The 12,962-nt window shown below is 34.3% G+C and overlaps 1 protein-coding gene across 1 annotated transcript; it reads left to right on the top strand.

Annotated features, from left to right (window-relative positions):
* Nucleotides 1-423: 423 nt before the first annotated feature.
* LOC121861040 (cold shock domain-containing protein CG9705-like) lies at nucleotides 424-9,040 on the top strand. Its single transcript, XM_042358526.1, has 4 exons — nucleotides 424-553; nucleotides 3,340-3,448; nucleotides 4,613-4,735; nucleotides 6,865-9,040. Exons 2-4 carry the CDS (start codon nucleotides 3,348-3,350, stop codon nucleotides 7,028-7,030), a joined length of 390 nt encoding a protein of 129 aa, XP_042214460.1. The 5' UTR covers nucleotides 424-553; nucleotides 3,340-3,347; the 3' UTR covers nucleotides 7,031-9,040.
* Nucleotides 9,041-12,962: the final 3,922 nt, after the last annotated feature.

Below are 12,962 nucleotides of genomic sequence, written 5' to 3' on the forward strand. Positions count from 1 at the left end.
ACATGCGGGGTTAGATATTCGAGGTTGTAAAGGGCGGGTTTGTTTTGGCAATGACAAAATGCAATATCTCCCGTCCAGTCTGAAGTTTTTGTTGTTTAAAAAAATAAGAATTAAGTAATAAATACCTGTACTCTAATTATCGTAGAAAAACTAACGTATTATGATTCATTACCGAGAAATATAGGCCTACCTATCTAATATCCAGTATGGGCTGTGTGGGTTTTAGTTCTCTTGAGAGTAAAAATTCAATATTTACTCATACTCACAGATGATCTGGATATTTCCATTATCCATGTGAATTTCTGTACAGTTTTTAAATCTCGATACAAATAGTCATATATGATGTAAATGCCATGAATTTATAAGAAAAATTAGACCAATCACTTGGAAATAAAGATTAGTTGTGTGGGGTTGAGGCCTTGACTGGCAGATAGTTCTCCACAGTTATCGGGTGACAACAGCCGAGGACGGACGTGTGTAATAGCTACCCTCCCATCCTTCCTGTTATTGATAAGAAGTTGAATTAGCGCATTTAATTCAACTGACAGAAAAGGTAAGAGATTGAATAAAACACTGAACTTGTAAGAATAATTATGTATTAGAGGGGATTTGTTGTAAATACACAGCGTCACTATTGTTTACATTGTGTGCCTGTTGGGAGGATACGATGGCAAATGTCCAATTGGTGCTGGAATAAACTAAGTACTGTACGTTCTTTTTATATTTTGGTCATTTGAATTAGTTTTTTTCATCATAGACCAAGTATTAAGATGCGTTAATTATGGAATTCCATGTCAATGTACGAGCATTATCTTGGTCGACATTAAACCATTAGGTGGCATGGTATCGATAACTTTCATGGACGAGTGCCAACTTATGGTCTTATTATTTGAAAAAAAAAAGATAATGGTAAAATAGTATCGGAAAACTATAAACTTTAGGAAAAATTTTACTTAAGGACACAACCATTTTTTTTTACCTCAAGGAATTCACATATAATGACAAGGAATGTTTTCCGTGAACATGACATATGTCAACCTGGTGAATGGGGGACTTCATTATTGACGTTACAGTTTCATACACTTGAATGATTTCAGAAACATAGTAATTGAAACTACATTATATGATTTATCAGAGCTAAGATGATCCTACCAAACCTACCTATTGTAATTTACTTAACTGCACCTTTATCTTCTTGAAAAAATTCCTAAAAGTTTTGGTATATCTGTGATACTGTTCTAGAGGATTAGTGTATTTACCTTAATTATATACTGTACTTATGACCACTAGAGGTGACCATGCTAAAATAAGGAGGCCAGTGGCCTATGTTGGATCCCTCCATTGTTATCGATAATCTTGTCAAGGGCTATTTTGAAGCCCGGTACTGTTCTAAATTCCACAGCTTGAGGTAGATTGTGTAGTAGTTGTACCACCCGCTGTGTGAAGTAGTGTGTTCTTATATTCACCCTGCATGACATTGTGTCGAGCTTGAAGTTGTGTCCTCTCATGGTGGTGTATAACATTACACAAAAATGGCTCAAGTTCATGTTTTCCATGCCTTTTAAGATTTTGAAAATCTGTGAGATCTGCCATATTGTGCCTTGTCTGAAGTTGTTAGTCTTAGATACCGGTAATCAAAATGACTGTTCCAGAATCACCCGAGTCACACTGTGTTGCATCTTTTCTAGGGATGTTGTCTTTCTGGAGATAAGGTTTCCATGCCTGTATGGATAAAGTTTAAGGAACATTTTCTTGTCATTATACTGAAGGTGTGACTTGCAATTCATAAATTTTTTTTTTTTTTTTTACTGCTGCTCGTACTTGTTGCGCTCTATTCCGAGACTCCTCTATCTCAACGCCTAGACCTTTTCCTTATCATTAATTCTGTATCAGCCAAAGCCGACTGCAGTACAGTATAGTTTTTTTTATTTTAGTTATCATTTCACGAGTTATCAGCTTGCTAGCCATTCATGCAATCTGTCTGTTCTTTGTTTCTTTGGGTAATGGTGGAGCAGACAGTTAGGACCAGAAGGACTTTATGGAATTGCACCAAATTTTCAGATGTTGTTTGGATGATACTAAGTAAGAAAATCGAAACAACAATGTGCAGAACCTTACCTAAACGAACTAGCCTCACCTAACTTCCTAACCTGTGCAGTGTGCATTGTTGTTTCAATTTTCTTTCTTACTATAATCCAAACATTGATAGAAAAACAAAATTTAAATCCAATATGAATCGTAATAAACAAGCCTGATGAGATCATCGTTCATTTCTTGACTTGTTAACAAAAACTGCAGATGCTCCTATATAGCAGATGGTGTGAACCAAAACATGGTCGCCACGGGAGATCTTGTGGTGCCATAATTATGGTAAATAATTTATTTCTTCGCCTACAAAGCATGTAGAGACGTGACATTACTGCCATATGATCAGTGTTCACAGTGTTTTTACACCGTTATTTTCCTCCTCTTTCATGCCGTGCCCACTAACAAGTAACTTATGATTGAAGGATGGGCTAAAAAAAAAAAATACTAAAATGTTGTTTCAATTTTATTACTCTGTATCATCCAAAGAACAGTTGTGGAAAATAACAAAATATATAAAGGCTTTCGGATACTAACCATCTGCTCCACCTTTACCTTACTTTATGAAATTTTTGTCCAGTGTTAATGCAGGGAAAAACCTGTGATGTTTGGCAGGGTCACACTGGATAACACTTTTCACATCTGTTCCAGACGTTTTATGGTTTATTTTGCTGGATTTTATAGAAATGGAAATTAAGTTGGCACCCAAAAAATAAAATAGATATGGATTGTACTACATGAGAGGAGTACAGTACTGTACTGTTAGATCATTTTTCACTTGTTGTTGCTTCATCTGCTGATTCTGAGGCCTCTGGGAGGGCTGGCCAAGACATGTAAATTAATGACAGTACTGTACTGTACTTACTGCATTACTTAGCAAGTACCTCACTTAATTTTGTGTTATATCAAAATGAGTTGCATATTGGCATTATATCCTAGGGTTACTGTACTCATTGTTTTCAAGTACTGTACAGTATTGGTAAATATACTACAGGTATAACAAAGGCATAAATACTGTAGTAATACATGTATGAGAACATTTGTGAGGACAGTTACCAATTATACAGATCACATTGATGAGAGATACAACAGAAAGAGGAAGTTAGAACATTCCACAGATTTATCGTAATGCTTAACCCACTGCTTTGTCCCAATGACGAATTTAGTAAATTATAATACTACTGTAGGTATAGTATTATCAGTAGAAAAGGGTAGGTCATAGTTTAAAAAATTTCTTTCCCTTTTTCATTTCAGCATACATAATGTCATCACCAAGCAGCCTGACCCCGGACAGTCCCAACAAGGGGTTCCTCCTTCAGATTCCCTCACCCATCATCACCAGACGTAACCGCACCAAATCAACGTAAGAACTGATCCATTTACTGTATAGTGTGCTAGAGACACCCCCCCCCCTTTTTTTATTTTTAAGTGCCCTCTGCCAGGTTGCTCTTGTTACTACACATGCCTAGAATGGTACTTGATAATCATATACTGTACTGTAAACATACCTAGAATTATTGTAATCTCCTAAAGCTACCTTACAAAACATAAGCATAACTCAATTTTAGCATGGAAGAGTTTGGGGAGAAACATATTGTCTCTGAAGTGGTCAGCCAGCCACTGATTGACAAATGGCAGATTTTTCTTGGAATTTAAGTTGATGACAACATGTACTGCCCAGGCAGACATGAGCTCTGGTAGACTTGCCTTTAGAAGGCAGCCTTTGCATTTAGCCACCATCTTCAAGACAAGTAGTTGTGACCCTTACCCCCCAAGGCAGCTAAGGGTGATCCCCCCCATATTGGATATGCACAATTACAAGAGCATCCCAGATAGTGGCTGCAGCCTCTAAACTATTGTAATTATTAAGTTGGTACAGTACCCTTGAAATAAGACCGTTTTTATTAGTCTCGCATATTGGTCAAAAGTACAGTACAGGTATTCAGTTGTTGAATTTAAACAGAATTTAATGGTAAATTTTATACTGTATTTAGCTTCATTAATGTGAAGCAACATTGTTTTTAGTGTCATATAGGTTGTACCTCTCTAGTCCGGCATTCTGTGGTCAGGAAACTCCCGTGGTCTGGAACGATTTTAGTTTGCCCAATAGCCTACATCCCTGATGTAACTCAAATGTAATTTTAGTTACAGTACCATCACTTCACTTTGGAAGCAGAATTATGGTAGCATTAAAGGTAAATGAAATAACATTTTAACAGAATTACTTTTTCTTATTTATTTATGTCCTATCTTAGGTTTTTATACTTTATGTAGGGTGTTTCAAGAATGAATTTCCATGGTCCGGAAATTTCCATGGTCTGGCACTGGTCAGGTCCTGAGGTTGCCGGACTAGAGAGGTACAACCTGTATTATGCCAGCTTAATTTTTCCAAATGATTTTAGCAGAAATTGGCTATTAAGTATTTTTTTTTAAATTATCTTTATGCAATTAGTTTTTGCAGTTATATCTGGAATAATTTTTTTTTTAATGAATAAGAGGTGAGAACTGATCTTATTTATGTCAACAGGACAGAAATAGCCAGCAGCAACCCGGAGGTAAAAGGGAAAGTGAAATATTTTTGCCGAACAAAAGGTCATGGATTCATAACCCCGGATGATGGTGCCGATGACCTCTTCCTTCACATCTCAGAGTAAGTCACATGGCACTTCACAGCTACATTAACCTTACAATTATACATAATAAGTAAACTTGTGTTATTTTAATATTGGGCAGCCAGTCGGGCTAGTGTACTCTGACAATTTGTTTGTACTCCTGAGGCAGAGTACTGTACTGTACTGTACGTATACTAAAACAATTGTTAGGTTTTAGGATCAAAATTCTTTGGCCTGAAGCAAATCTAAGTTGATATTATGAGTGATTTTGGGCTGGAACACATCCCAGCTTTTAACATGGGATCTTTTCGGAAAATTGGTCTTGTTGAATGAGAATTCAGCCAATGATTACTTTTTCAATTGGAACCATACTGTAATGTATATAGAGGCGCATTCATTGTGTTACCGTATTTACCTGTGATAAACCAGCCTCAGATAATTAGAAAATTATTTTTAGTAGTTTTAATAAATATTAACACTGAATGCATCATAAAATTTCAGTACTGTACAGTATTCTCAAAAGCTGCAGTTTCCTTATAATATGAAATTACTATTTTTAATTTATTACAGTATTATTATTTATTATAATTAGACCACGAGGTTTCTATATCTGGCATTTAAATCATTTGGAAATCCAATTATATAGTGAAAAATCATTTTTTTTATTAAAAAAAATGGGAAAAGTTATTATCAGTAAAGTGCATAATATTTGCCCAGTCATTTTATTGAGGAGCCAGAACTAATCCAGAAGCATAAATACTGTACTGTATAATAAATCATAATATGTCATACATTATATAGTAACTCAAAATGTTATCATATGTTTTATACAGTTCTCAAATTTAGGTGATAAATCTCCTAAAATATGGAAAAAATTATTCCCCCCAAAATGCATTGTATTTGCCCAGCTAAAACTAATAAAAAATACTTGCCTGTATAATGATTCATAAATTACTGTACTGTAATTTGTACAGTGCACTACAGTAATTCAAAATATTGTATCATCACAAGTCAAATTCAATTTTAGGTGAAAATTTCCTTAACTACTGGGTAAAGAAATGAAAAGAAACAAGACAGCAAATTTATTTTTTAATTTCTGTGGAAATTACTGTGCAAGATAAATACTGAAGTTATATACATTTTTAAATTCTCATTTATAGATACTTTATAAAAAAAAATACGAAACAATATATTGTAATCAGGTCTTCCTCGCTCTCATAATCAAAAGCTCACAACTCTGCTTGAATTTCCTTGTCTGTAGCAAGTGTCTTTTTCTCTGCACTCATAATGCACTGTAAAGGCATAACAAATTTAGAGGATATTTCTGTTTTTGGTCAGTCTATGATAGAGTACAGTACTGTAGGGTTGTCAACAAATGAAGCTCCTAGTGTTGGACACAGGTTTGTGTGTAATGCATAATCCAGTAGAAGCAATTCTCATTTGCAATTGTGAGCACATTGCTGTCATCAGTTTTTAGGTTGTTGATCCGGGGTCTTAATCTGGAGTGTCATGGACTTTTCATTATAGTGAAAAATCATTAGACTCATTTAGTTGGTTTGTCTTCTTTGTGAGGGATTGAATTTTGTTTGGTGAACCAAAGATGATTGATTCTGGAATCAATGCTCCTGAGATGAGAATAAGCATTATAGAGGAAACCCGTTTTGGAAAATAAGGATGATTCCTTCACGTACAGTAATTGGTCTGCAGGACACCAGAAAATCTGTACAGTAGTGGCTTTATCTTGGCTCCTGGGAAAAAGGATGCTTAGTTTTCTCCCTTGCTGTGGCCAATCTGAGCCAAGTTTGAGTTTGATGGGGTTCTAGATTTTGGTTTAGTCAGAGGATGTGTAACACGCATTTAGGTAGGTGAGTGGGGTTTTCCCGGCTTCCTGTGTTTGGTGATTGGGCGTAGGGAATGTTTCACCTCGCCCTATGCTTGATTCTTAGGTTTTCCTACTGCAATCCTTCATTTCATGCCATTCATTGAGAATTGCTGATTATTTCTTTTAATTTTGTCTTCTCAAATTGGAGAAAGCAGGATTGATATAAAAGCAGATATTCTATATTTGTATTACAGTATAAATTTTCACTTACACCACAAATGTATCGGTGTTTACTTATATGAACAATTTAATTGAATATAAATGTAATGCCAATAATATCTACAGTATTGAGGGAGAATATGTTCCTCAAGAGGGCGATGAAGTGACTTACCGTCTGTGTCCCATTCCTCCTAAACGAGAAAAATGCCAAGCCACGCACGTACGCATCATCAACTTCACACCAGAAGTACATCATCGATGGGACTGCAAACCCGATGAGAATAAACATTAGACCGGCAGAATCTCTACAACAACTACCTTCATTAAAATGGTCACATATATGACACTGAATGGCATTTAAAGTTGACTTGGATAAACCAACTAAAATGTATTATATTTCAGGCTGGTAGTTTATCAGAAGCAGAAATATGCATGCACAAAAATAAGGTAAACTTTGTCCTTGTAAAAGCATGGGCCTAGTTTTATATAAGTTGTATTCAATTCATGGTAATACAATGAAAGTTGCATTTTGACTGAAGCTTGGAAACAATCATTTTGTTTTAAGTTCAAGTTACATTATTATGAATGCCCCTTTTATGAAGTTACTGAATGATTTATTGATCTTGCCAGTGACCTCTGAAATAATTTTACAGAAAAGAAAAACCATAACCGTAGACACTGTTCAGCTCGATGCTTTAGAATATTTTAATGGTTTTCGAATTGTGTGACTGATGAAATTGACTTGCTTTTAAAGTAATTTAAATAAGTTCTTTCCCACAGGTATTGTTTAATGCTTAGAGAATATAAATGGGCTATAAATTTTAAACAAATCGAGCAAATGGTTTACAGCTATATAAAGTGTGATGTGAAGTTTTAAAGTATATTTTTCTTGCTTATTTGTTGAAGAACTGTTGCCATTCTTTATCCTGTTGCCAACTTGTGTGTATCTTTGTGCCAATGCTTAGGTTAGTGTATTGTGAGTTGATGAAGACTATGGTGTGTTTATTGCTGTGTTAAAATAAAAGCAAATCTTAGCAGGATCCAGCATTATTAAGGCATATACTAAATAGAAGTAAATTTAAATATACCAAAATTAGAAGATTTTTTCTTCTTACATTGAACAACAGATAGTTTAATGTTTGGATTGAACGTGAAGTCATTAAAGCTGGTCTGGATGTTGAGAATTAACTTGTCAAATCTAATGGGTTCTTTGCTTTTGGTTTCGTTTGTCTTGGTGTCAGTTTAAGTTTTCCAAGTAATAAGTGTGATGATAATTGATGGTTGTGTTTTTGTTGTCTGATAATTTACATCGTTTTATTTGTGTACAGGCAGACTCCAATTGACGAGAATTTGATTCACGAAAATTCTTGGTTACGAAAAAAATTTGCCCACGCTTTGATTTACGAGAAAAAATATCGTTAACCATTATGAAAATGTTAAAATAATGTAGTGTGTTATTTATCAGTTTGTTTAAGTATTTCTCAGCCTTAAATCATTATTTTCCAACACTCATAAGGTTGTGAAGACACGTAGACTCGTCGCTCACACCACCACACAAGTCACTCAGTCAGTTGCCTAATTGTTTAACTTCTCTTCATTTACTCTCACGTAATAAGTGGAAAATTAAATAAAAGAAAATTATTCCGTATTCTTAAATTTCATTTGTTTGACCAGTAGAGTTGTAAGAGGTAATGTGGAATTTGGAAGTGAACAAAATGCATCTCCAATTATATACGTTAATGGTACGACAATGTGATTTTTTTGTTTCAAGTTTCATATTTTTCTCTTCTTGTACAGATACAAATTGCTGTACTGTGTTAATGTTTAATATTATTTTATCGTCATTGTGTACACCATTTTATAATTTTTTTTTATTGGAAAACTTGCATCAAATTATGAGAGTATTTTCAGGAATGTAACCCTTTTGTAAATCACAGTCTGTCAGTGTTTTATTTTGATTTTGAGTCATTATGAGGGTAGATAATGGTAGTTATTGCAAGGTTCTATAGTTTATTATTTTTACTTAAAAACACTTAAATACTCAACATTACTCACAATTTTTTTAATGCCGTAAGTAAACAAGAATTTCAGTTAATAGCATACAGTATCTTAAATATTTACTCCCAGTGAATTAAATTTTAACTGAAAGACAAAAGTTATTTAAGGTTAGTGGTTGATATAAGTATTTCCAGCTTTAGTTTATAAGATTATTGCATGGTACAATATGTGCATCTCTGTTGTGCATTGAATATTGTGCAGAAAAAAGCATGGCATTTAAAATATTAATAAATTTATCCAGTTACATTGTATTTTTAATACTTTAAACATCAAGCATGAAACCCTAGTCATACTTTTTATTATTGATTTTTAGAGTTTTTCTGTACTGTATATCCTCTTTTAAGTTACATTATTTTCATTGGTTTATCATTTTTATTTGGCACACTGGTACCTGTATTTCAATGGCTAGTTCTTGTTCATTGCCATCTACTCATTAACACAACTAACTCACAGTGGTATGCTGAAACTTGTTTACACAAGGATTTTAACCCAGCTTTATATAAACAGTGAACCTCCAACATGTGTGTGACTTGATATGTAATAACTTATAAATGTTCATCAAATCACTTTGCACTAGTAATTTTTTTTTCAATGTTGAGTGTAGATAGAAGTAACTCTTGACACTCCCTCTTTCTTAATTGTATTTTTAACTTTTGTTGTGTTTCTACTTCAATGGGTTACATTGTCATTGATCTTCCGTTATGAAGGGTCAAGTGTCGTACGGTGCTCATGAGTTCTTTGACACGGCCTTTTTCCTCTAGTTTTATTCAAACTTTTGTAATATCAGTTTTATGCAGTATTTACAGTAAAATAAAATTATATTAATGGAATGAGCTTGTTAATGCTCAGCGCCTTAATATTTATGAAGATGAAAATGCATAGTGATATACTGTACACTAGAAAGGACTCAGTTTACTATTTCAGGGCTTTCTATACTCATTCATGGTTAACTTTAGCAATTCAGAGCTCTCATTAGTAATTGACGGCTCACTTTTGCAATTTAGAGCTCACTATAGTAACTCAGGGCTGTCTTTAGCAGTTCAGAGCTTATGATGCATGAATAATATGACAAAAGGCTCAGTGTAATTGCCTGCGTTCTTATCTCAAGATATTATAAACTAAAGTAAATGCAGTGTTGAGTGTTCATCACCTGGTTGCCTTTGTGTTGATTATCATTACAGTATTTTCTTTAGCAAACTTTATTTAGCTATGTGATCTATTAAAAATTATATTGATTCCTGTAAAGCCAATTGGATTCCTAAAAAGATACCGTACAGCTATTTCTTCCATTCTTTCTTCTTTCCCTTATCTTCTTTTCCATAAAGCCATCCCCAGAAGTAAATGTTTAATATTACTGAAACAGATGCAAGTTGCCCTCATCTACAGTATACTTGGGCAGCGTTCCTAGATTTTTTTATAATGTGTTGGAGAGGATATTAATATGCATACCTAACATGACCTCAGTGGAGCAGCCGTACACTCGGGTCAAGGATGAACAAAACAGTTGGGTTACCAAGTAGTATATAGTACAGTACACAGTATTGTAGATGTATATTTTATTATCTTGAGGGTTTGGATTGAACAGTAATAATTTTCTTAGTACGGTACTGTATATTTTAATACCTGTACAGATACACAGGAGATGATAACAGCAGGAGAACATTACATAATGCCATTTCTGGTTAATTGGTATTGATAAAAAAAGTCAAGTTATACAATAAAAATTTCCACCATTTTTGTTGACGCCTCGTGTGAGATATATAACTCCCACACAAACCCCCCTAAGCCAGACCTTTGTAGTTTCTTCTGACTAAAGAAGTCCGATTAAGAGGGATTTTACTATACTGCAGAAGATAGTAACATATTACTGTATCTTCTGTAACTACTGTATTTACTTTAAGGTCACTAAAGACAGTCAGGGCTACTGAGCAGTACGCTATTTTGTATTTTAATGATAGAGTACTGTACTCAAAATAAGACCTCAGTATTTACAAACCCCCATAATTGTTAGGTTTATTAAATGAATTTAAATTTTATTAACTGAGAAAAATTTATGTATTTTTCAGCCCATTGAGTGGTGTGTGTGTTAGGTTCAAAGAAGTGAGGGGGGGGGAGGTAGATTGGGCAGCAATGTGCAGCCAAGCACATGCAAACTTTTGCTAAATATAAGTTAAATTTATGTGGTAAAAGGTGATTTGCCTCCCGGTATGTGTATGAATGAGGGCAACTTGTTGGTAGAATATAAACTATACATAACTAAGTATAGTATTAACATAACACAAGGTGATGACTGTTTACAGTACTGTACGGAACTTAACAAGTACACGAACAAGGCTTTCATTAACTGGAAATTGTCACTACCATTCACTTAACACTGTATATAAATGGTGAAGTCATCATTGACTTCCAGTGTGATCTGTAATACATCTTCTACTACATGTACTCTGAGTATTCTTGGAGAACATACAGTAGTGATGGAATACACTTATATTTCAATTAATCACTCATTATTTCTTGTGTTTTACCTCAGACTTCACTATTTCTGTCTTGTTTCACAACACTAAACAGATTTTCTGTCACTGCAATTTGATATGACAATTTTGAAGCCCAATACTTTATTTGTCCTTTTTTTTCCAATGCTTAAAATCTTGTACTGTACCGTGATTTCTACTGCAGTTTATTCTTGATGCGTGTATACCCTAGAAATTTTAGGATATACTATCTAACAAAAGAGTTACCGGTAAGTTTAATACTCTTAAATCCCAGATTCTTACACATTCCACCATTGGCTGAATTTCCCTTAAACTGTAGCTATCTCTTCTACCAACTCCAGATCTTTATGCTGGTAATACAGAACTCTGCTCTTTACTTGTACTCATCTGTTGTCAGGACTATTGAACCTTTTTCCTAAATACCTACTCATTTTTGTCTAACTTTGTACTAGAACTAATACACTTTCAAACAAAATACTGTAATCTCATTTTTTACTTGTATTCAATCTCCAAAGAATTTTGGCTTTATCTTTTCAACCAAATTTGTAATTGTACAGATATTCCTATCCAACCAGTTATTGGGGGTCTAAACTAGCACTTTGTTTTCCAGCCTTTTGTTTTCCTTGCTTTTTCATTTGATAATTAAGAAAACTAACCCATACTAATTTCCCATATCCCTAGGACAAGCTAACATGTATTCTCACAACATATATCTTGCATATTACTGGATTTTTTTTTTCATCTTTTCCCACCCGACACATTAATCTTCATACCATCCATATCTGCAGTGTCACAGTACTGTACCTGCGTTGTTTATGTTAGTCTAGCTCTCCCTCCAACTTCATCTTTGTTACCTGCACCTCCGGCAAAATCATCAATTATGACTGTCCTAGTACAGTACACCCGGATCACTAGTTACTGTGTGCTGTCTCTTACATCTGCTCCCTCATTGACTGACCACTGTGGTTCCTCTACTGAAAGCTCCCTAGGTCTCTCATTAGATGTTTCATAAGCATCAGTGACTCTTTGAAGATATGCAACTACAGTAGCTAAGTAATGTAGGTAATCATCTAAAATAGTCAGCCATATTGTTCATTATAGTAAGGATATCAACCCATTTTTTCTGTGACAACTTTACTTAAGCACAATATTGTACATCTCGGTTTGTTCCAGGCAAAATCCCGATGTTTTTTTAAGTTTGCTTCACACAGGACTAACAACCCTTAATATTCCTTAAAATTATGAACTGGTCCTGTTTGTATTACTATCCTAAAACATTTCTATGTGTGTAATATATATACATATATACAGGTGTATTGTTTCCCACTAGCATTCCACTTTGTTATTGTGCCTTTAATGTGTGTTGTAGACAGACACAGGGACACAACCAATATTTTAAATAAAATGCACCAGGAAAAGGTTCTTTCTGATAGTGGACTTCATGGTCATAATGCCACACTTTTCCTCGTCTTCCAGTGACAATAAGGGAAATATACAGTTTATAGGATACTGTTATAATTTAGGTAAGAATTAGTACATCAACAAATGAACTCGAGAAGGATTTTTCATCTTGTAGTAAATTACTGTGAACTTGAACTTTCATGCACTTAATGTTCTCCAAGATGTAACAGTGTGTCAGTTTTCACTTTTATATACCTTGTGAGGTTACACAAA

This window comes from Homarus americanus, unplaced genomic scaffold (genome assembly GCF_018991925.1).
Source record: "Homarus americanus isolate GMGI-L3 unplaced genomic scaffold, GMGI_Hamer_2.0 scaffold52806, whole genome shotgun sequence".
Taxonomy (NCBI): domain Eukaryota; kingdom Metazoa; phylum Arthropoda; class Malacostraca; order Decapoda; family Nephropidae; genus Homarus; species Homarus americanus.